The sequence below is a fragment of the Ranitomeya imitator genome, chromosome 3 (assembly GCF_032444005.1).
Source record: "Ranitomeya imitator isolate aRanImi1 chromosome 3, aRanImi1.pri, whole genome shotgun sequence".
Lineage (NCBI taxonomy): Eukaryota > Metazoa > Chordata > Amphibia > Anura > Dendrobatidae > Ranitomeya > Ranitomeya imitator.
Window position 1 is genome coordinate 165,050,199 of NC_091284.1, and position 22,270 is coordinate 165,072,468.

The 22,270-nt window shown below is 42.0% G+C and overlaps 1 protein-coding gene across 1 annotated transcript in view; it reads right to left on the reverse strand.

Moving 5' to 3' along the window:
- Positions 1–22,270, reverse strand: part of ANOS1 (anosmin 1) — a 358,629-nt gene that overhangs the window by 102,719 nt on the left and 233,640 nt on the right. The window contains exon 6 of the mRNA XM_069761580.1: positions 17,019–17,148. Within this exon, the coding sequence (XP_069617681.1) occupies positions 17,019–17,148 (130 nt within the window). The remainder of the gene's footprint in view (positions 1–17,018; positions 17,149–22,270) is intronic.

A 22,270-nucleotide genomic window follows, 5' to 3' on the forward strand; every position in this document is an offset into this window, starting at 1 on the left:
CGCACACCGATCACTCTCCCCCATGCTCCGATCCCTCCCCCCCCGTGCTCCGACGCCCCCCCGTGCCCTGATCTCCCCCCCCTGTGCCCTGATCTCCCCCCCTTATACTTACCGATCCTGGCAGGGTCCGTCCGTCTTCTTCCCCGAGCGCCGCAATGTTCCAAAATGGCGGGCGCATGCGCAGTGCGCCCGCCGAATCTGCCGGCCGGCAGATTCGTTCCAATGTGAATTTTGATCACTGTGATATAATCTATCACAGTGGTCAAAATAAAAAAACAGTAAATGACCCCCCCCATTTGTCCCCCATAGATAGGGACAATAATAAAATAAAGAATTTTTTTTTTTTCCACTAAGGTTGGAGTTAGAACTAGGGTTAGGGTTAGGGTTAGGGGTAGGGTTAGGGGTAGGGTTAGGGGTAGGGGTAGGGTTAGGGGTAGGGGTAGGGTTAGGGGTAGGGGTAGGGGTAGGGGTAGGGTTAGGGGTAGGGTTAGGGTTAGGGTTAGGGGTAGGGTTAGGGGTAGGGGTAGGGTTAGGGTTTCGATATGTGCACACGTATTCTGGTCCTCTGCGGATTTTTCCGCAGCGGATTTGATAAATCCGCAGTGCTAAACCGCTGCGGATTTATGGCAGATTTACCGCGGTTTTTCTGCGCATTTCACTGCGGTTTTACAACTGCGATTTTCTATTGGAGCAGTTGTAAAACCGCTGTGGAATCCGCAGAAAGAAGTGACATGCTGCGGAATGTAAACCGCTGCGTTTCCGTGCAGTTTTTCCGCAGCATGTGTACAGCGATTTTTGTTTCCCATAGGTTTACATTGAAATGTAAACTCATGGGAAACTGCTGCGGATCCGCAGCGTTTTCCGCAGCGTGTGCACATACCTTTAGAATTAGGCTATGTGCACACGGTGCGGATTTGGCTGCGGATCCGCAGCGGATTGGCCGCTGCGGATCCGCAGCAGTGTTCCATCAGGTTTACAGTACCATGTAAACCTATGGAAAACCAAATCCGCTGTGCCCATGGTGCGGAAAATACCGCACGAAAACGCTGCGTTGTATTTTCCGCAGCATGTCAATTCTTTGTGCGGATTCCGCAGCGTTTTACACCTATTCCTCAATAGGAATCCGCAGGTGAAATCCGCAGTAAATCCGCAGGTAAAACGCAGTGCCTTTTACCCGCGGATTTTTCAAAAATGGTGCGGAAAAATCTCACACGAATCCGCAACGTGGGTACATAGCCTTAGGGTTAGGGTTGGGTTGGAATTAGGGTTGTGGTTAGGGTTAGGGGTGTGTTGGGGTTAGGGTTGTGGTTAGGGTTACGGCTACAGTTGGGATAAGGGTTAGGGGTGTGTTGGCGTTAGAATTGAGGGGTTTCCACTGTTTAGGCACATCAGGGGGTCTCCAAACGCAACATGGCGCCACCATTGATTCCAGCCAATCTTTTATTCAAAAAGTCAAATGGTGCTCCTTCCCTTCCGAGCCCCGACGTGTGCCCAAACAGTGGTTTACCCCCACATATGGGGTATCAGTGTACTCAGGACAAACTGGGCAACAATTACTGGGGTCCAATTTCTCCTGTTACCCTTGAGAAAATAAAAAATTGCTTGCTAAAACATCATTTTTGAGGAAAGAAAAATGATTTTTTATTTTCACGGCTCTGCGTTGTAAACGTCTGTGAAGCACTTGGGGGTTCAAAGTGCTCACCACATATCTAGATAAGTTCCTTGGGGGGTCTAGTTTCCAAAATGGGGTCACTTGTGGGGGGTTTCTACTGTTTAGGCACACCAGGGGCTCTGCAAACGCAACGTGACGCCCGCAGACCATTCCATCAAAGTCTGCATTTCAAAACGTCACTACTTGACTTCCGAGCCCCGACATGTGCCCAAACAGTGGTTTACCCCCACATATGGGGTATCAGCGTACTCAGGACAAACTGGGCAACAATTACTGGGGTCCAATTTCTCCTGTTACCCTTGAGAAAATAAAAAATTGCTTGCTAAAACATCATTTTTGAGGAAAGAAAAATGATTTTTTATTTTCACGGCTCTGCGTTGTAAACGTCTGTGAAGCACTTGGGGGTTCAAAGTGCTCACCACATATCTAGATAAGTTCCTTGGGGGGGTCTAGTTTCCAAAATGGGGTCACTTGTGGGGGGTTTCTACTGTTTAGGCACACCAGGGGCTCTGCAAACGCAACGTGACGCCCGCAGACCATTCCATCAAAGTCTGCATTTCAAAAGTCACTACTTCCCTTCTGAGCCCCGACGTGTGCCCAAACAGTGGTTTACCCCCACATATGGGGTATCAGCGTACTCAGGAGAAACTGGACAACAACTTTTGGGGTCCAATTTCTCCTGTAACCCTTGGGAAAATAAAAAATTCTGGGCTAAAAAATTATTTTTGAGGAAAGAAAACGTATTTATTATTTTCACTGCTCTGTGTTATAAACTTCTGTGAAGCACTTGGGGGTTCAAAGTGCTCACCTCACATCTAGATAAGTTCCTTTCGGGGTCTAGTTTCCAAAATGGGGTCACTTGTGGGGGGTTTCTACTGTTTAGGCACACCAGGGGCTCTGCAAACGCAACGTGACGCCCGCAGACCATTCCATCAAAGTCTGCATTTCAAAAGTCACTACTTCCCTTCTGAGCCCCGACATGTGCCCAAACTGTGGTTTACCCCCACATATGGGGTATCAGCGTACTCAGGAGAAACTGTACAACAACTTTTGGGGTCAAATTTCTCCTGTTACCCTTGGGAAAATAATAAATTGCAGGCTAAAAAATCATTTTAGAGAAAATAAAATTTTTATTTTATTTTCATGGCTCTGCGTTATAAACTTCTGTGAAGCACTTGGAAGTTCAAAGTCCTCACCACACATCTAGATTAGTTCCTTTGGGGGTCTAGTTTCCAAAATGGGGTCATATGTGGGGGATCTCCAATGTTTAGGCACACAGGGGCTCTCCAACCGTGACATGGTGTCCGCTAATGATTGGAGCTAATTTTCCATTTAAAAAGCCAATTGGCGTGCCTTCCCTTCCGAGCCCTGCCGTGCGCCCAAACAGTGGTTTACCCCCACATATGGGGTATCAGCGTACTCAGGACAAACTGGACAACAACATTTGCGGTCCAATTTCTCCTATTACCCTTGGCAAAATAGGAAATTCCAGGCTAAAAATCATTTTTGAGGAAAGAAAAATTATTTTTTATTTTCATGGCTCTGCATTATAAACTTCTGTGAAGCACCTGGGGGTTTAAAGTGCTCAATATGCATCTAGATAAGTTCCTTGGGGGGTCTAGTTTCCAAAATGGGGTCACTTGTGGGGGAGCTCCAATGCATAGACACACAGGGGCTCTCCAAACGCGACATGGTGTCCGCTAACAATTGGAGCTAATTTTCCATTCAAAAAGTCAAATGGCGCGCCTTCCCTTCCGAGCCCTGCCGTGTGCCCAAACAGTGGTTTACCCCCACATATGAGGTATCGGCGTACTCGGGAGAAATTGCCCAACAAATTTTAGGATTCATTTTATCCTATTGCCCATGTGAAAATGAAAAACTGAGGCGAAAATAATGTTTTTGTGAAAAAAAAAAGTACTTTTTCATTTTTACAGATCAATTTGTGAAGCACCTGAGGGTTTAAAGTGCTCAATATGCATCTAGATAAGTTCCTTGGGGGGTCTAGTTTCCAAAATGGGGTCATTTGTGGGGGAGCTCCAATGTTTAGGCACACGGGGGCTCTCCAAACACGACATGGTGTCCGCTAACGATGGAGATAATTTTTCATTCAAAAAGTCAAATGGCGCTCCTTCCCTTCCGAACCTTACCATGTGCCCAAACAGTGGTTTACCCCCACATGTGAGGTATCGGTGTACTCATGAGAAATTGCCCAACAAATTTTAGGATCCATTTTATCCTGTTGCCCATGTGAAAATGAAAAAAATTGAGGCTAAAAGAATTTTTTTGTGAAAAAAAAGTACTTTTTCATTTTTACGGATCAATTTGTGAAGCCCCCGGGGGTTCAAAGTTCTCACTATGCATCTAGATAAGTTCCTTGGGGCGTCTAGTTTCCAAAATGGGGTCACGTGTGGGGGAGCTCCAATTTTTAGGCACACGGGGGCTCTCCAAACGTGACATGGTGTCCGCTAAAGAGTGGAGCCAATTTTTCATTCAAAAAGTCAAATGGCGCTCCTTCCCTTCCAAGCCCTGCCGTGCGCCCAAACAGTGGTTTACCCCCACATATGAGGTATCAGCGTACTCAGGACAAATTGGACAACAACTTTCGTGGTTCAGTTTCTCCTTGTACCATTGGGAAAATAAAAAAAATGTTGCTAAAAGATAATTTTTGTGACTAAAAAGTTAAATGTTCATTTTTTCCTTCCATGTTGCTTCTGCTGCTGTGAAGCACCTGAAGGGTTAAAAAACTTCTTGAATGTGGTTTTGAGCACCTTGAGGGGTGCATTTTTTAGAATGGTGTCACTTTTGGGTATTTTCAGCCATATAGACCCCTCAAACTGACTTCAAATGTGAGGTGGTCCCTAAAAAAAATGGTTTTGTAAATTTCGTTGTAAAAATGAGAAATCGCTGGTCAAATTTTAACTCTTATAACTTCCTAGAAAAAAAAAATTTTGTTTCCAAAATTGTGCTGGTGTAAAGTAGACATGTGGGAAATGTTATTTATTAACTATTTTGTGTCACATAACTCTCTGGTTTAACAGAATAAAAATTCAAAATGTGAAAATTGCGAAATTTTCAAAATTTTCGCCAAATTTCCGTTTTTATCACAAATAAACGCAGAATTTATTGACCTAAATTTACCACTAACATGAAGCCCAATATGTCACGAAAAAACAATCTCAGAACCGCTAGGATCCGTTGAAGCGTTCCTGAGTTATTACCTCATAAAGGGACACTGGTCAGAATTGCAAAAAACGGCCAGGTCATTAAGGTCAAAATAGGCTGGGTCATGAAGGGGTTAAATGAAGATAATAATAACAAAGAATTTATGTTTGCAATCATTTTCAGGAAGAAACTGAGTATTATCTGACAGAATCGCAGGGGTGTCGATACTTTTGGCCACAACTGTATCTTAAAAAGTTATCTTGCTCCTAAGGAGTCACTAGGTCATAAACAGACACACTTGTAGGAGCTTTGTATGTTATAATATGTGCATGGAATGTGTATATTTTCAGAGTTTTAGATCAAACCTGGAACAACAGATTGCTTCCATATACTATTCAAATAATTTTTGTCCATAAGGAATTAAAAGAGATTCACAGTTTGACTTGTAAAAATAACATGAAAAGATAAGGAAGTCTACAGTAGAGCCTGAAAGTCTGTGGACTTTTTGACCTAAAATTACATCAGATTTTCACACAAGTCCTAAAAGTAGATACGGATAACCAAATCAACAAAATGTGTCAAAAATATTAGACTTTGTCATTTTTCAAAAGAAGAATATGATCTAATATCAAATTACTGAGAGTGACAAATGTATGTGAACCTTTAAGACTAGCAGATACTTTTCAGGTATCATTAGGTATTAAAGTTCTTGATTCCTCCATTATCAAACACTGAACAATAATGGCATGCATGGCAGATTGAAATGACAAAGCAACTGCTCTCCAAAAAGCATAGTACTGCCAATCTGCAAAGGCTTTTAGAGCAATGTTTTGTGGATGGATAAAATCAAAATAGAGCTTTTTGGTTTAAATGTGAATTGTTATGTTTAAAAAAAAGAAAAACACTGTATTACAGAATAAAAATATAATACCATCTATGAAACATGGTGGTAGTAATAGTATGGTTTGAGCTTTCCTTGCAGCATCTGGGCCAGGACGGCTTACCATCATTGATGGAACACTGCATTCTGAATATACCAGTAAATTCTAAAGGAAAATGTCAGGATATCTGTCTAGGTGTTGAATATCAAAACAGCATGCAAGTCAGTACCCAAATTCTACAAAATACTGGTTATGAAAGGTAGGACAGGTCAAATTCCTAACCTTACTTCTATAAAAATGTTGTAGAAGGATCTGAAGCAAACAGTTCATGTGACAAAGCTCACCAACATATCCAAGTTGAAGCTGTTTTGCTGGTAAGAATGAGCTAAACTTCATCCAGGCTGATGTTTAGGACTAAGTAACATTAACACTAATTCCGAGAAATATTTAGATACCCTTATTGCTGCAAAAGAAGCTCACACCAGATACTGAAAGCAAAGGCTCACAATATTACGCCTCGAACAGATATATATTTATAGAAAGACCGGCACTCACGTATGTTAAAATAGTTTTCCAAAATGTATTCCTTTTTACTTTTTAAATAATGAGTTTCGGTTCTGCCAGAGCCTTTTTTTAACATTAGTTAAGTAGTTTTAGGTTACATGTATGCAGAGATATGGAAAATTCTGAGGGGGTTCACAAACTTTCAACCATCACTGTATAACTTTAGTCCCAGGAAAAAAAAGGTTGTTTTTTTTTTATTTCCTTAGAACCTATATTTAGAACATGACGTAAAATGTTTCTGTGACTTATTCTTTTGTGGCTTACAACAAAGATTTAGCACAAACGGTGAAGTAAAACTAGAAATACAAGTTATAGAACGTAATGTCAACTATAGTTGAGAAGCCAATACACTAAGGATGTAAAAGAAAATAAAAATTATAAATACTAGCTGTCAAACTAAATGTGTTTCAGAGAACAGAGAGCATAGAATGCCCGTTATACAAAATATATATATATATATATATATATATATATATATATATATATAGTGGTAGGATTAGTTCAGTTGTCTGCTTTATTAGAAAGGGCACTCCATAAACAGCTAACCATAAGCTTCCAACCTGATCTGGCAGCAAGACTTAAAGCGGATCTGCTAGAAGATTTAACAGTACAAACTATGTACATAATTTAATAGATCTCTTATGAACACAGTGTACTTCATAAAAAAATACATAATCGAATAGATTTACATTTGTGAACGTTTCCTGTCTAATATGAAAATGAGCACTTTTTGAACATGGCTCTAGCTTGGATTTATACATTGTTCATTTTTAATTTAAGATTAAATAGCCACTCTTTCAATCATTGATATTTACTTTGAAAATCCACCTAAAAAGCTATTCAATATGGTATACATCTTGTATTTTGAAATATAGCTAAAGATCTACTTTAACTCCTTCCCAACATTTAGACGTACTGATACAGATACATACAATGTTGGGTCTTCATGTATTATGTTGGCATTATACCCAGTAGACGATGACTGTGCTGCCCTACCAATTACTGTTAACCCCTTAAATGCCGTTGTTAATCTCTGACAGTGGCATTTATATAATCAGGGAGCTTTTTGTTCCACATACCCATTGGTGCCAATGGGTTATCATGGCAGCAAAGGGCTAACTGAAGGCCTTAGTGCTTGCCATGATGGTGCTGCTGTGAAAACCAGTCTTTTTATGAGCTTCATAGTAGACCATGATCTTTACTATATGCAGGATAAGCTATCAGATAATTTCAGATTGAAAATTCCAAGACATGCCTAAAAAATAAAATTAAATTAAACATATGTAGTTTCGCTGCACCCAAAAAAGTCTGATATATCAAAATTTAAAATTAGTTAACATGATATTAATAGAAAAAAAATGAAACGCTAAAATTGTGTGTTTTGGTTACCACAATGCTACCAAAAAATACAATAATCAATGAAAATGTTGCATCTACCCTAAAATGGCACAAATAAAAACATGAGCTTGCTAAACAAAAAAAAAGCCTTCAGAAAGCTCAATCGACAAAAATTGGAAATGTTACCGGTCTCTGAAAATAACAATTTATCACTGAAACTAAAACAAAGCAATACAAGTTTGCTATCTCTGTAAATATATTTACCTGGAAAACCGTATTGACAGGTCATTTTTACAGCACAATAAACGCTGTGAAAGCACAATTAAAAAAACCTAAAAGATTGGTTTTTTTGTGCTTTTTTCTATAATTACATAGCACTAGGAATGGTTTTCTCGTTTTCCAGTATATTGAATAGTAATATGAGTGATGTCTTTCAAAACTACAACTCGTCTCGCAACTAGCAAGCCTTCATTATCACTATGTTGACAGAAAAATAAAAAAAATTTATGGCTCTTGGAAAAAGAAAATTAGAAAAAGAAAACACAAGATTGGAAAATTGATGAGATTTAATTTCGACAAAATCACCATATAATAAATTAGGCATTACAAGGTGCCTGGGGAGATCAATCATCTTTGCTGGCACATTAATTCACTGAGGTGCTGGCTCTCCATTTTGACTGCAAAATGATCTTGTGAAAAAAGGTCTTCCCTCCAATAACTCACAATCTCACATTCCCTAGAACAGGGGTCCCCAACTCTAGTCCTCAAGGCCCACCAACAGGTCATGTTTTCAGGATTTCCTTAGTCTTGCCCAGGTAATAATTGCATCACCTGTGCAATGCAAAGGAAATCCTGAAAACATGACCTGTTGGTGGGACTTGAGGACTAGAGTTGGGGACCCCTGCCCTAGAGTGTTAGGAAATTTAAAAGCAACCCGACAGGTCCACCATGCCTCTAAACCACCACCATGCATTTTCTCTTATGTTAAAACCTTGCATGTCAAGCTCCTTGAACAGTAGAAAGTGATTGCAGTATATGGCAAAAAAAAGGTTAAAAATCCACTTCCAAAATGCTAATTAAATTCAGACTAGTAGAGGGGTGTTGGCTTCCCCTGACTTAAGGTACACATAACAATATCGTTAAGGATATCGCTGCAACGTCATGCTTTTTGTGACGTAGCAACGATCCTGCTAACGATATCTTTATGTGTGACAGCGGCGTGGGGAATGATCAGGACCTTTTTATGGTAGCTGATCACCCTGCTGTCATCGCTAGATCGGCGTGTTTGATGCCGATCTAGCGATGTGTTCACCTGTAACCAGGGTAAACATCGGGTTACTAAGTGCAGGGCCGCGCTTAGTAACCCCATATTTACCCTGGTTACCATTGTAAAAGTAAAAAAAAAAACACTACATACTTACATTCCGATGTCTGTCACGTTCCCCGGCATCAGCTTCCCTGCACTGTGTCAGTGCCGGCCGGCCGTAAAGCAGAGCACAGCGGTGACGTCACCGCTCTGCTTTACGGCCGGCGCTTACACAGTGCAGGGAAGCTGACGCCGGGGGACGTGACAGACATCTGAATGTAAGTATGGAGTGTTTTTTTTTTTTTACTTTTACAACGGTAACCAGGGTAAATATCGGGTTACTAAGCGCGGCCCTGCACTTAGTAACCCGATGTTTACCCTGGTTACCCGGGGACTTCGGCATCGTTGAAGACAGTTTCAACGATGCCGAAGTCTTTTGCCGGATCGTTGGTTGCTGGAGAGAGCTGTCTGTGTGACAGCTCCTCAGCGACCACACAACGACTTACCAATGATCACGGCCAGGTTGAATCACTGGTCGTGATCGTTGGAAAAACGTTTAGTGTAACGGTACCTTTATCTTCTCACTACTCATGTTTCCACACCACTAGGAAGGGTGTTAACATAAGAATGAACAAATAGTGGTGGTTTGGTGGGCATGAGGGATCTGGCAGGTTTGCTTTAAAAAAATGAACTAATAGCAAAGCCACAAAAGAGGATTAAATCCTGCAAAAAATTTAAAAAAAAAGCAGAAAAAAGGCAGCCAGCCCATATATCAAGATGTCGGCAACACAGGTGCAAAATACGAAATAGACAGCCACTTACCACCTACCCATTCATGGAGAGGGTGACTGCTTAGTATACATTTGCACAATAAAGGCCTGTATAGTCCTTTCTGCCTTTTTTCTGCTATTTTTTCTTTAAAAAATGGCCATAACACAATAGAAATGTTTTTAACATTGTTTTTCAATATTAACCCCTTCACCCCCGGAGTTTTTTCCGTTTTCTTATTTTCGTTTTTTGCTCCCCTCCTTCCCAGAGCCATAACTTTTTTATTTTTCTGTCAATATGGCCATAAGAGGGCTTATTTTTTGTGGGACGAGATGTACTTTTGAACGATACCATTGGTTTTACCATGCTATGTAACAGAAAACGGGAAAAAAATTCCAAGCATGATGAAATTGCAAGAAAAGTGCAATCTCACACTTGTTTTTTGTTTGGCTTTTTTACTAGGTTCACCAAATGCTAAAACTAACCTGACATTATGATTCTCCAGGTCATTATGAGTTCATAGACACCTAACATGTCTAGGTTATTTTTTATCTAAGTGGTGAAAAAAAATTCCAAAGTTTGCTAAAAAAAAAAAATTGCGCGATTTCCAATACCCGTAGCGTCTCCAATTTTCGTGATCTGGGGTCAGGTTAGGGCTTATTTTTTTGCGTGCCGAGCTGGCGTTTATAAAGATACCATTTTAGTGTAGATACATTCTTTTGATCGCCCGTTATTGCATTTTAATGCAATGTCGCGGTGACCAAAAAAACGTAATTTTGGCGTTTTGATATTTTTCTCGCTACGCCATTTAGCACTCAGGTTAATCTTTTGTTTTTATTGATAGATCAGGCGATTCTGAACGCGGCAATACCAAATATGTGTATGTTTGATTTTTTTTAATTGTTTTATTTTGATTGGGGCGAAAGGGGGTGATTTGAACTTTTATATATTTTTTTATTTTTTTATATTTTTAAACACTTTTTTTTTTAAATTTTGGCATGCTTCAATAGCTTCCATAGGAGGCTAGAAGCATGCACTACACGATCGCCTCTGCTACATAGAGGTGAAGTACAGATCACCTCTATGTAGCAGAAATGCAGGTGTACTTTGAACGCCGACCACAGGTTGGCCCTCAAAGCAATCGGCCATCAACAACCATAGAGGTCTCAAGGAGACCTCTGGTTGTTATGGCAATGCACCGCTGACCCCCGATCATGTGACGGGGAACAGCGGTGCGAGCACCTCCGGCCGCGCGGCCGGGAGCGCTAGTTAAATGCCGCTGTCAGCGCTTGACGGCGGCATTTAACTAGTTAATGGGCGCGGGCGGATCGCGATTCCACTCTCGCTCATTGCGCGCACATGTCAGCTGTACAAAACAGCTGACATGTCGCGGCTTTGAGGTGGGCTCCGGCGGTGAGCCCACCTCAAAGCAGGGGATTTGCCAGCTGACGTACTATTCCGTCAGCTGGCAGAAAGGGGTTAAAAAGTAGCTAATTTCATGTCTTACATAACCACATTCCTCTAGTAGTGATGCTACTCTATCACCTTGAAATGGAATTTAAATTATTTAGCATTTAAAGACTACAAATACCAGTGTCCAAGTCTTTCTCTTTCTCCTTTTTCCCACCACACTCTTTAGTTTTGCAGCACCACCTCTTAAAAAGAGCCTATCATTTGAAAAAATACTATTAACCAGCAGTTATGGGGCGAATCTGCAGGTTAATAGCACTGTTAACCTGCCTGGTGATGACAATTAAAATCTTGCTGTCAGGTGGAAACTAACTTTATTCCTTCCAGTAGGCTCACTCTGCCATCACAGGGGTGGCGCTAGCATGGTTTCATTCACTGCTCTGTGTATAGAGAGTGGCGGCTATAAATGCAAATCAACCACCCAGAACTGACTGACAGCTGGCTCATCATTAGGAGCCGTGACTGAGCACCAAATGCTACCGAAAGGAATAAAGTTAACTTCCTCCCAACAGTAGAGCTCTAAGTGCGAGCACTGCGCAGGTTCAGAACACTACTAACCTGCAGATTAACCATCTGAAGGTTAATAATGTTTTTTTAAGCTTCCAAAGCTAACTATGCTAAAAGTGTTGGCATTTGTCCTTGGCTCTACAACATACTTGAAGACAGCCCCTAGCCTCTTTCTCCCATTTAAAATATAATTGAAATAACATTGGCCTAACATGCCAACTCTGTCTCTCCCAACAGATGATGCCTGGGGAAAGAAGCATCCAGCATTTGCATTTCCAGCTGAACAGTATTTTTCTGCGGGAGAGCTTGGCCAAGCTGAGCATTCAAGCATTTGTGAAGCTTGAGAGAGATAGCTGTTGACCAAATCAACAGGTTGCAGGTTTTTGCTATGTGGTCTGAGGGAAGCATAAGGTAGGGTTTAAAACACAGAATTCAACAATGTATTACTTAAGGTACCGTCACATTAAGCGACGCTGCAGCGATATAGACAACAATGACGATCGCTGCAGCGTCGCTGTTTAGTCATTGTGTGGTCGCTGGAGAGCGGAGAGCAGGGTCGCGCTTAGTAATCCAATGTTTACCCTGGTTACCATTGTAAATGTAAAAAAAAAAACACTACATATTTACATTCCTGTGTCTGTCGCGTCCCCCGACGTCAGCTTCTCTGCACTGTGTAAGCGCCGGCCGTAAAGCAGAGCGGTGACGTCACCGCTGTGCTCTGCTTTACGGCTGGCCGGCGCTGACACAGTGCAGGGAAGCTGACGCCGGGGGACGCGACAGACACGGAATGTAAGTATGTAGTGTTTTTTTTTTTTACATTTACAATGGTAACCAGGGTAAATATCGGGTTACTAAGCGCGGCCCTGCGCTTAGTAACCTGATGTTTACCCTGGTTACAAGTGAACACATCGCTGGATCGGTGTCACACACGCCGATTCAGCGATGTCAGCAGGTGATCCAGCGACGAAATAAAGTTCCAGACTTTCAGCTCCGACCAGCAATGTCACAGCAGGATCCTGATCGCTGCTGCGTGTCAAACACAACGATATCGCTATCCAGGACGCTGAAACGTCACAGATCGCTATCGTTATCGTTCTAAAGTTGCTCAGTGTGAAGGTACCTTTATCAAGCTGTGTGCTGTTATTTGCTTACAATTAAGGTTTTATCACTAGGACATTATCATTGCTGTGATTAGCTGGTGCACAGCCACTCATCTGACTCCGCCTTTGATAAGCAACTCCCTGTCAATAGACAATGTATACAAAAAGCTGTGGTATGGATAGGGTTAGCATTCTCAGCTCTGCTGCATTCTAAATCTAAGAACTCTGTGTCACAACCACTGCACTCAGTAAACTAAGTGATACATTATTGGATTCAGGGTCTCTTTGCTTCTCAGATGAGGTAGCTAACTCTATTCAATCCACTTGTATTCACATGACAAGCTAACAGAAATGGAAGAGGAGGCTCCTGTCACTCATGTAGTGCTGTGGTGATTTGTCACAATGAAGGAAGAAACTATACCAACTATATATCAACCTGGTGCCACTTGACTGAGCTGTTTTGGGTATAAGGGTGGGTATATTTGATAAAGAATGTAAATAGTAAGTACCTTATCTTACCAAAGGAGTCCAATATGTGAATAAATATTCCTCACGATAACACTGTAGGGCTGGCATGATGTATTTAAAGCAGTATTTTGAAACAAATCATAGAGTTAGATCCAAAAAAAGAAAAAGGAGTTAAAAACATTTCTCACTTTGTCAATTCACTCATGTGTTGGTCTAACTGCATGTGTGATTCCAAGAGATTTTAAATAGTAAAAAAGTATCAAAACTTATTTAAATATAAGCATAAAGTTTCCTTTATTATGCTACTCTCAGATTACATAGCAAAAAACCTAATGACAGATTACCTTTAAGTCTTCCCCACAGTTACTTTTTGGTTTTCGAATTTGTTCATAAAAAAATTTGCTTAATAAAACTATCCAAAAAAAAAAAGAAAAACCAGGAAAGGAGTCTGGTTATCTTGGTACAGATTTAGGTGCCAGTCACTTGTTCATGTTCTGTGATTTTAAAGCCATCATGATGAATAAATGGTAAATGAAATGGTTAGTTTGTTCCAGTATATTTCTCATACACAGGGAGGGGTATTCTCTACACCTGGAATGACTGTAGACATCTAGGATGTTAGGAATGTGACAGATGGGTTCTTGTATAAATATAAAGCACATATAACTAGTGTTCTGAAACACACTCCATGGTCCTGGCAATACCTTAATACAATGTATGATATTCAGGGTGAAAGTCTCTAAGTACTAAAAGTTTATTCAGCAAAGTGAAACGGCTAAATGTTGAACTTAGTTTAGCAAACTGCATGATTCTAGCAGTGAATTCAGATAAATATGATCAAAGAGGCTTTATAGTCATTATTATATGACTTGGGGTGAAATGTTACTCAGGATACTCACTGTTCTTTCTATAAATAAATGGAAATCGGTATAATATCTTGACATGAAGAGTCATAGAACAGAATGTAATGTTGCGTGGATGGTGTACATCTCAGAGACAATGCACTTTAAAGGGAACCTGTCACCTGAATTTGGCGGGACCGGTTTTCGGTCATATGGGCGGAGTTTTCAGGTGTTTGATTCACCCTTTCCTTACCCGCTGGCTGCCGCAATATTGGATTGAAGTTCATTCTATGACCTCCGTAGTACACGCCTGCGCAAGGCAATCTTGTGCCTTGGGGTCCACTGGGTGGTACCCTTCTGAGGTGTGGAATCGGGAGCCTGACATTGTCATGTTTTGTTTATGTACTGTGTGACTTTGCTTTAGTAAAGTTTACTTTCTCTATACCTGAAGTATTGGTGAAATCATGTCCTACGTGTCTCTTTCCTTGTCTACATGCTCAGTTGTCACAGAACCCCGGTCGCTGCCCTCCCCTAGTTCGGGTAGGCCGTGTCCCCTTCTGCGGTTTAAAGGGTCCATATTTCGTCCCCGGGGGACACACGCCCCACGCCTTCTGAGGTTGGTCGGCTTGGGGGCATCTATGGGCTGGGCCGCATCTGCGGCCACAGCTGATCGTGACACAGAGCTTGAGTGTTTATAGGGAGGTAATTACTCTTGGCCCAGAGAGTGTTCAATTGCCATTGCTCTTGTGCTACATTGACATCATGTCTGTAATATACTTTAGTGTCTTCGCCGAGAAAGCTCTCAATATACAGGCTAAACATGTGTCTGTACGATTTTAACCAAATGGTAGCTCAAAGAGTGGCCTATTGACCTGCATCTAGCTAGTACACATTAGACTATGATATTTTATTAAATGGTATAAAGTAAAAAAGTATAAAATAGACCAGACCAGGGCAAAATGCAGCCCACAAGTTGCAAACGGCCATTTGGCTGTTCCTGTGCAGCCCGAGGACTGGAACAGCCAAAGGTCCCACATATAGTCACTCTCTGCCCAGCCTCTCAATTTTATTTGTATCTTGATCTACAAGAGGCAAATACCTGGCAATACAAAAATGTAACAAGAAGCCAATAGTCCCCCCTTTCACCAATTGAGTCTGCTCATCTTAGAACGCAATAGGTGCAAAGACATTACTACATTATGCCAACTGTGTGGATCCTCAATACAGTGAACAGATTGTACTGCTGTACTAAGGATTACTACACTACAGTGCAGCATGGGAACGAGGTAGTGTGAGCAGTTTTATTTTGGATTTGTTTACATTGTAAGCATCTGTGGGAAATTGTGGGAACATCATACTGTGTAAGGGGCTATGTGGAATATCATACTGCATACAGGGCTATGGGGGACATCATACTACATGGGGACTTTGTGAGAAAATCATACTATGTGGTGGACTTTGTGGCAACATACTGTATGGGGGCTATGTAGAGACATAATACAGGTTTTGTAGGAATATGATACTGCATGGAGAACTGTTTGGTGGCCTTATACTGTTTTAAAGGACATTATATTGTTTGAGTGGCTGTGTGGGGACTTTGTGGTAAATCTGGGGGAATCATATTGCTTTTAGAGCTGTTTGTCAAGGTGCAAGAGCTGAATAACAGAAGCAGCATTACTTACTGTTTTATAGAAACTTTACAAGGCTTAAGGTTACAAAAAGCCCTACCGTAAGACTTATTCACAGTAGGAGCTAGTCAACAGACCTAATTCTGACCAATATTAAGTGATAAAAATTAATATTAAAAAAAGAGAATAATTAAGTTTAATCTTTAAGTATAGTCATCCGCAATTGTAGAAACCACAGGAATGTGAGATGTCGTCATGGACAGGAGGCAGATCAAGAGTTAACAGGTTTATTAACAACACATATACTCCGCGCAGGGAGTGTAAGGACTCGGGAGGTGTGTAAAAGAGAAGGGCAGAACTGGGAGCTAGGACGGGATAGGACAGGGACGAATGATAGTTCAATAGGAAGAAACAAAGGCAATAAAACTTATCAGTTTGTAGTCTTCTTGAATGCAGCATCTCAGTTCTCCAATGGTGGCACCGACAATAGCGGCACGTGAAGTCTCAGAGGTGTCTGTAGAGGATGAGGTTCCAATCCATGAAGCAGGTGATGAGTCTTTGAAGGATACTGAGTGCTCCTGCACTCACAAACACCAAAAGCTGTGCTCAGTCCAGTACGAAGTACCGCCGAAACAAAGCCTCGCTCCCCGGTCTATAAAGGTACCTGGCAAAGGGGTTCTGGCCTAGGCACCAGCTTCTCACTGCGCTGCGTGCACATTGCAGTCACTGGTCTCAACTGAGAGTTACCTCCTGGCGCGGAGGTTAGTGGGAAGCTGGCAGACTGTGATCTACTCACAGCAGACCGGTATGCAGGGGATCTGTCAAGTTGTCTTGCACTAAAGGGATTCTCTGCTCTCACGGCTGATACTGCACCAGTCTGTCTGCTTAGCTTTCCCACCTGGACTCTGACCTTTTTCCCGCACGCAGCGCTTTTTAACCCAGCCCCACCTACCGCAGTCACATGCAAGGGTTTGTCCTTGTCTGAAAATCTTCTCCTCTGCAACATTGGTGACAGTTCCGGTAGTTCCGGAACCGGTGAGAGAAAAGTATACCGATCTTGTTCTTCCTATTACACAATCACAACAATCACTTTCTCTCATGTGGCCCCTTGAGAAAATGAATTGCCTCCCCTGCATTAGAACAATACTGTTTCATAGAAGGCTATGGCTCAAGGAAGCTGAGGCTTGCCCATAGAATTATATATGGTAAGTGCAGTTTTAGCTTTTGTTTTTAGATACAAACAGAGAAAAATGTAGATGTGAATGAAATAATTACATTTGCAAAATGGTCAGACCTGACAGATTTTACTAACCTTTAGATGAACGGAAGTGTTTGCTTGGTGCTGTAAAGCCTCTAGTTCCATGCACATTAACAGCAGCCACCCTGAACTGGTACCACCTGCTTGGTCTGACATCAGAGAGCTGTATCCTTTCATCTGTGGTCTGATCAAGAAAATTTGATACTTATTAGTTTTAAATAGAACCATCATGCCTTTTACTTACATCATAAAAAGTAATTAGGAAATAATGAAATACATGTTTAAAATTTACATTTATGTAATTATTCAAAGTACCCCAAACCATCTAAATAAATGACTATTAAAAAAATGGCATATTTTTGTATTTCAAAGCATGGCATTGGTTATAGATGGAGAAGATTAAAAAAAGTGAATAGTTTCAAAGGCCTACTATAATATTGATGTATTTGTACATATTTTAGAGGGTTTGTTTTACAGTTTTAGAAATCCTCTTAGGCCTTATATCATGTATATAAATCACCCAAATTTTAAAAATGTAAAATGTAGAAAATACTAGAATGCAATGTTTTGGAAATCTCTTATAGCCATATTTTATTCACAATGCAACATAAAACACAGATTAGAAGGTGAAAGTTAGATACTTTTCCATTTTGTTTGATTAAATAACTCATTTAGAAATTGATGGCGGCAACATCTCAAAGTGGGAACAGAATCATGTCTATCATAATGTAACATCCCCTCTTCTTTTAACCACAGTCTGTAAACAACTGTGAAATTAGGATTTGGGGTATGTGCAGACGCTGCGGATTCTCTGCGGATCCGCAGCGTTTTTTGAGGTGCAGAAACGCTGCAGATCTGCAATTGATTTACAGTACAATGTAAATCAATGAGAAAAAAAAATGTTGTGCACAGTTTGCGGAAAATCCGCTGCGGAAACGCTGCGGTTTAAAAGAAGTAGCATGTCACTTCTTTTTTGTGAATCTGCAGCGTTTTTGTACCCATTCCATTATAGAAAACCGCAGCAAATCTGCAAGAAAACCACAGCAAAAATGCACAAAAAACGCTGCGGAACTGCAGGTGCATTTTCTACCAGGAGAGGCAGAATCTGTACTAGAAATTCCTAAGCCTAATCCGCAACGTGTGCACATAGCCTTAAGGGGTGTTCTGGGGGCTAGCTTGGGCCCTGCATTCCTTTGCATGCTTTCCTAGTAAAGCAGGTAGTTTTACCTTTTTATGTCATGAGACTTGTGGTATTGTTTTATTGTGCATTAACATGTCACACTGTATGCTCATGTTTATGTACTGGGTAAGTTATATATATCTAGGGTTAGAAATAGGGGAAATTAGTGATAATGTAAGGCTGTGTGCCCACATTGCGTTTTGTATGCATGTCTGCCACAGCAGAAACGCTTAAAGAACGCATTTCCATGCAATCCTATGGGATTCCACAGTTGCTGTGCCCATGCTGCGGATTTTCCCGCTGCGGAATCGCATAGCGGTAAAATCCACAGCATGTTCAATATTTCTGCAGAATCGCAGCGATTCCGCCTCCATAGGATTTCACTGAAACGCTCACTTTCCGCATGTGGCTATGCCCACCATGCGTAAAGTGAGCACCTCATGTGCGGATGGTACCCAGGGTCTGGAGGAGAGGAGACTCTCCTGCAGGCCCTGGCTATCATATTCCTGTAAAAAAAAGAATTAAAATAAAAAATAGGGATATACTTACCTTCTGATGGCCCCTGGGGTCCTCCCGGCTCTCAGCGGTGCACACGGCAGCTTCCGTTCCCAGGGATCATTGCGCAAATCACCTGGGATGATGTCATGATCACGTGACCGTGACGTCACAAAGGTCCTTCGCGCAAAGCATCCCTGAGAACGGAATGTACCTGGAGCGCCGCTGAGGAGCTGGGGGCCATCAGAAGGTGAGAAAAAACATATTTTTAATTTTTTTTAATTATTTTTAACATTCTATCTCTATGCTTGACAAATGTGACCAACCTGTCAATCACTTTTCCAAGCGATGCTTGAAATCACTTGGAAAAGCGCAAGCATTATGCAAGCTAAAAACGATTGCAAAACGCTTGTGTTTTGCAGGAAAACACATCCGAATAACGCATGCGTTTTACCCGCAGCAGGGAGTTGTAGAAATGCCATGGACATTTCCGCAGCATTTCTGCAACGTGGGCACATAGCCTAAGGCTTAGTATTAATAAGGGGTCATTTAGGAGTTAGAACACTGGGGGCACTGTAGAGTTGGACATTAGATTGAGATAAGAGCTGGTTTCAGTCAGAATGGTGACAGTTAAGAAAGGGGGTGGGTCAGGTAGTGGCGGGGAGAGTGTCTCCCTGAGGTAATCAGTTGAAAGAGTTGAGCAGAGCCATCAGGTTGTGAGAGGAATGAGTCTATGAGGAGAAGCTCAAAAGTCCAGGGCAGTATGAGACAAGAGGTGGAAAGCATCAGAGCAGCATGAGAGAGACAGCGGCAAGGCTTAATGATAAATCCCGGAACGTCCCAGGCCTACGGTATGAAAAGGCATCCTTTAGTTTCGTCCAGGATGGAGTGAAAGGTCTCTACTGCAGATGGCCAGTTCATCAACCCAACTCTTCTATAAAACTAAGCTGTTGTTATGGATGCAGTATGTGGTTTAGCATTGTGTTGTTGAAATATGCAAAGACTTCCCTAAAATAAATGTTGCCTGCATAGTAGAATGTGTTGTTCTAAAATCTCTATAAAATGCATTGATAGTGCCTTTCAAGATGTGGAAACTACACCTGCTATGAACACTAATGCAACCCCATCCCATCAGAGATGCAGGCTTTTGGGCTGTGTGCAGGTAACAAGCTGTATGGTTCCTCTACTCTTGAAATCACAGTACACGTCCATGGTTTGCATAAACATTCTTAATTTTGATTCATCTGACCACAGAACAGTTGTCCACTTTGTCCTGTATATTTAAAATAAGCTTTGGCCCATAGATGAACACAGTGTTGTGTTGATGTATGGCGTCTTCTTTGCATATAAAAACTTGAACTTGTATTTGTGCATTGTATTGTGAACTGTATTAACAGAAAATGAATTATGGGAGTAATGAAAGTATTCCTGAGCCCATGCATTTCTTGACAGAATTTTGCTTACTTTTAATGTAGTCACACCTGATGTTAGAGCTAGCAGAACACACCGAGTAAATAGATGAAGTTATTGGTGCGTTCACAGGCCTAGGTCCACCGTGCAGGAGGAACCTGCTGCTAGTAAATGGCACTATATGGCGGTATAAGCACACTCTGTTACTTCACAGAGTCGCTGACATAAGAAAGCACTGTGCCCTGTTAGACTCACAGGAGTACACAGCTAACTGCTGAGCTGATAGCAGTCAGTGGTCTTGCACACACACAAACTCCTCACCGGAGGTGCCAGTATACTAGGGGCTTATTTTAGCCAGGACCCTGAATACATATACACAAAACTCCTCACCGGAGGTACTGGTATTCTAGGGCTTATTTCAGCTGGGGCCCTAAATACATACACACAAGACCACACTGGAGCAAATCTCATAACAGATTTATACTAGCGCATGGCCGTGTGGTCATGCGAACCTCATACTGGGGACCCTGGTCACTGACAATTTTGTCTGGCATACCATGTAGGCGGAAGATGTGTTTTATAAACAACGCTGCCAAGGCCCATGCAGAAGGTAGCCGTGGAAGCGGCACCAAGTGAATCATTTTAGAAAAATGGTCGGTGATAACCCAAATGATGGTGCAGCCACGAGACTTGGGTAAGCCCATCACAAAGTCTATCCCGACCATCTCCCAGGGCCTGTCTGCCACCAGCAAGGGATAAAGTAACCCAGCTGGCCGTTGTCGAGGAGGCTTATTTTTGGCGCAGGAGACACATGCCTGAATATATTCTCCGACGCCACGGAGCATATGAGGCCACCAGTACATACTCGCCAGCAGCTCAGATGTCCTCTTTGTCCCAAAATGTCCACCCACCCTGTACGAATGAGCCCTAGAGAGAACCTCCGGTCGCAAATTAGTAGGTACAAAAGTCTTGCCCGGAGGCACTGACTCTATCAAAACCGGAGCAACGGTTCTCAGGCTCTCAGAAGGGACAATAAGCCAAGGCTCCCCTTTCTCCTCCTCAGAAGACACAACGGAGTGAGAGAGAGCATCAGCACGAATGTTCTTCTCCCCAGAGAGAAAATGGAGGGTGGAGTGGAACCTGGAGAAGAACAAGGACCATCTGGCCTGACGAGAATTTAGCCACTGGGCTGTTCGTAAGTACACCAAATTTTTGTTTTTAGTGAAGACTTGGAAGGGAAAGGGAGCCCCTTCCAATAGATGTCTCCACTCCGAGAAGGCCAACTTCATTGCTAGCAACTCCCTGTCCCCGAGGGAGCTACCAAAGTTGAGAAGTGGGGGATGAACTGGCGATAGTAATTAATTAACCCCATAAAGTGCTGCACCGCTTTAAGAGAATGGAGTTCTTGTCAGTCCATCACAGCCTGTAGTTTGGCAGGATCCATAGCCAATCCCTGGGCGGAGATGATATAGCCCAGGAAAGGTAAAGACTCCTGCTCAAACACATATTTCTCCAACTTTGCATTAAGGGAATTTTCCTGTAAGAGGTTGAAGACTGCAAATATCTCTCCGGTGGCAGTCAATATCTGCAGAGAAGATGAGAATATCATCGAGACAGACTACGACCGAGGTGGAGAGCATATCCCAGAAAATATCGTTAACAAAGTCTTGGAAAACAGCTGGGGCATTACAGAGCCCGAAAGGCATCACCAGATATTCATATTAAAAGCCACCTTCCATTCGTCCCCCTCATGGATGCAAATCAGGTTATAAGCAATATAAAAATATATAAAAATATTTGCGCTAAAATTTCAGTAAAAATATAAATAAGGACATAACACCATGTAAAACTTGCAAAAATATATTACCATAGGTGCGAAAATGTATTACCTCAGTCTTTTGTGCTGTATGTAAATACTATCCCCTGTGTCCTGGAAGGTCCTTGAGAAGGTGTCCACTTGGTTTCTGTGTCCAGTGCAAACAAATGTCCCAGAGGGGGATGGGTAGTGAAGTGTTAGGCAACAAAAGAACAATAGTCTGGGAGGCGCTGTCCAGGCCAGTGACAGGCTTATCTCCCAAGCAAAAGAAAAATCTGCCATGCACTGACAGAAGAGGCTCTGTCCTGAGATAGAGTCGGCAAGGAGCAGCCTGGCTGCAGGACCTTGTGTGAAGTCACTGACAAGTAATAGATCACGTGACTGGCTTACAGAGTGCACACCAAA